Raw genomic sequence first — 2,718 nt, forward strand, 5'->3', positions numbered from 1 at the left:
TATCCCAAAACTTGCTAGTTTCACTTTGATTTTTTAAAACTCAAGTAGGATAACTCTGTTCGCAAAGAATGCGCTTTTGTGAAGAGGGCGCCACCAAATTTTGAGGACACTTTTTTAATTGGCTCAAAGAGAGAAGTGGCCCATCTTGTCTTGTACTATCTTTGGTATAATAGACTTCTACGCGTGCAACATTTACCTTACAACTGTGAAGGGCCTTCCAAAAGATACCTATTCAGTGCATGTCAAGCAGAGTAAAATTTCAAGTATCAATTTTTGTCTTCGTCTAAAATAACAGGGCGCCGCACAGTGGCGACCAACGATTGCGTGCTTCCACTTTTTCTATACGTTTCAGTATGAGTTTATCTATATGTGTATATATTTATGTATGCTTAATATATATTACGCAAGTTGCGCACGTTAAAGATCCCTTCGTGGTCCTAAAACCGATATGAGTAGGCTTCGGCCGCCACCCGGAAAAAAAATTCAAAATTCCTACCAAAGTATAAACCACGCAGAGTACTTTCGAAATCGGAACGAAGCTGCCTGACCTGATGCAAGGGCCCTACTAAATAGGAAAAACAGTAAAATACATAAAAAAATAAGTAGCGCTGCAGAGGTTGAAGAACCGCGGCCGATTACTCATGAGATCTGAAATAGAAGAAAAAAGAAATAGCCAGACACACCCTTACGCATTTTTTTATTGGAAATGTACTGACGATGTCTCTCCTTTGAAGCATATCTAGGAAGTCAAGATCAGACGTGAGGGACGTAGCACTTGGGCAATCTACTTCCTCTGTATCTACCGTCCAGGCAGAGCTGTATTATGCGTAGGCTACGTGCTTTAACTTTTTTAAAGATCGTTTGTCAATACGCAAAAGGCCAGTACGCCATTGTAAACCAAATTTCCCCACAGAGATCAATGAAAGTGGAATTATTAATTAATTAATTAATTCATTCATTCATTCATTCATCCATTCATTCATTCATTCATTCAGAAACAAGACCTACCCCTGAAGGAGAAGCTCCACGCAGCTTGCATGGCCATTGTCGGCTGCTCCCAATAATGGAGTGGCTTTGTAAGAGTTCTGGGAGTTGACGTCACATCCGGCATCGATGAGCAATCGAACGATATCTTTGAGACCTGCGGTTGGTGGTATGAGTAATGATGAGAATAACTGTGGGGGATTAAAAAACGATTCTTGTTATGATATAAGCTTTTTGGGGTGTAATAAAAACAAAAGTAGGCCTACGTATTATAAAACATGCAAATATTTTTTTAAAAACCAGGTACACGAACATCATTGAAGAAAAAATCCCCACCAAAATGGCATGCCTTTTTGATAGTTAAAAAAGACTATGCTTGTAAGGTATATAAATAGTTGTTGGATTTTTCATTAACACGCAAGCACAAATTACAGCAAACCTTATCGACAAAAATTCAAAATTACGATTCTTTAGAAAAGTAAGTTGTAAACAGACATAGAACTACGAAATCATATTTCATATTTAGGAGTTCTAACAGAAGTGTAAACATGGGAACGATCGAGGTTTGAAACTGGTGCAATTAAGGTTACACGCAACTTGTTCTTTTGACTTCGCATTTCCTCAATCAGACATATGTGATAAGCCATACATTTTCTCCGAATTCAACGAACCTTCCAAAACGTTAGGCTTGTTTAAGAGGCGAAACCTCAAAATTATTTTTTTTCCTTTGAAAGTACCAAACGAAGTTGACTTATAGCCACGGAAAATCTCCAAACAGCCCAAGCCCACTGCGGATTCGAAACACAGCCATCCGCACCATACCCTAGCGTAAGAACCATGCATACAACTTACCGTAGCAGCAGGCCCAGGAGAGCGCAGTTGTACCATCTTTGTCCTTTTCGTCCACCGAATGCCCCAGATGGAGCAGCCTCTTCACAACCTCGAGATCGTTCGCTTTCGCGGCGTCCACCAGCTCAGACTTTCGACTCATGACGGTCATCTCTAGAGCAGGCTACTGTACATCGGACAACCAAGCCATGTGACTGTCAACCTCTGAACGAAAAGGGTTTTAAAAAAGATATTTAAGTAAGATTTTAAATTTTAAGTAAGAACGTATTACGAAATTGTATGGCACTTGCAACACAGGTCATATAATGAATACCGAAGACAAGGGGTGTTACTACTAGAGAGTAACATACAAAGAAAAGAAAGAGGAGAGATTAGGACGATGGGCGCTTGATAGGAAAGGAGGAGCAAACCACCACAGAGCAACCACCAACCACCCACTTCTGAGTAAAAGGATTTTAAGTAAACTTGGCAGCGACATCTGGTGGGTTGGAGCTTGCACCTTTATTTAGCCCCACTCGGACGACTTCTTTACCAATAAGACGCCTGTTTACTAAAATCTTTAAACGTAAAAAATGTCACACCACGAAGACCCAAACAAAACTCGAAAAGCAATCTGACTGGTGCGGGTGTCTTCTTCTATTTACTACGACTATACTAGCTCTATGCAAGCGGGCGTTCCTTCTGTCGGGTAGAATGAAACTTTGTTGGTTTGGTCTTAGACGCTCAGAGATAGTATAAGAGCGTATAGGTTTTTTTTCCGCCGTGGTTATGTTTCCACATACTGAATAGAACTAGGGTATTGGCAAAGATAGTGAATAACAAGATGGGCCACTCGGCCAAAAAAGTGTCCGCAGGAAGTATGCTCTTTGCTTCAGATGGCGCTGC

At 40.7% G+C, this 2,718-nt stretch overlaps 1 protein-coding gene across 2 annotated transcripts in view; it reads right to left on the reverse strand.

Annotated features, from left to right (window-relative positions):
* LOC101857063 (GA-binding protein subunit beta-2) overlaps nt 1-2,037 on the reverse strand; it is a gene marked incomplete at its 5' end in the record, with an annotated part of 9,975 nt that extends 7,938 nt beyond the window's left edge. Inside the window, 2 exon segments of one of the 2 annotated variants that reach the window (XM_005109458.3) lie at nt 1,009-1,141; nt 1,837-2,037. In XM_005109458.3, coding sequence (XP_005109515.1) covers nt 1,009-1,141; nt 1,837-1,984 — 281 coding nt within the window. 2 annotated transcript variants of the gene reach the window in all.
* Nucleotides 2,038-2,718: the final 681 nt, after the last annotated feature.

Source organism: Aplysia californica, unplaced genomic scaffold (genome assembly GCF_000002075.1).
Source record: "Aplysia californica isolate F4 #8 unplaced genomic scaffold, AplCal3.0 scaffold00780, whole genome shotgun sequence".
In the NCBI taxonomy this organism is placed as follows: domain Eukaryota; kingdom Metazoa; phylum Mollusca; class Gastropoda; order Aplysiida; family Aplysiidae; genus Aplysia; species Aplysia californica.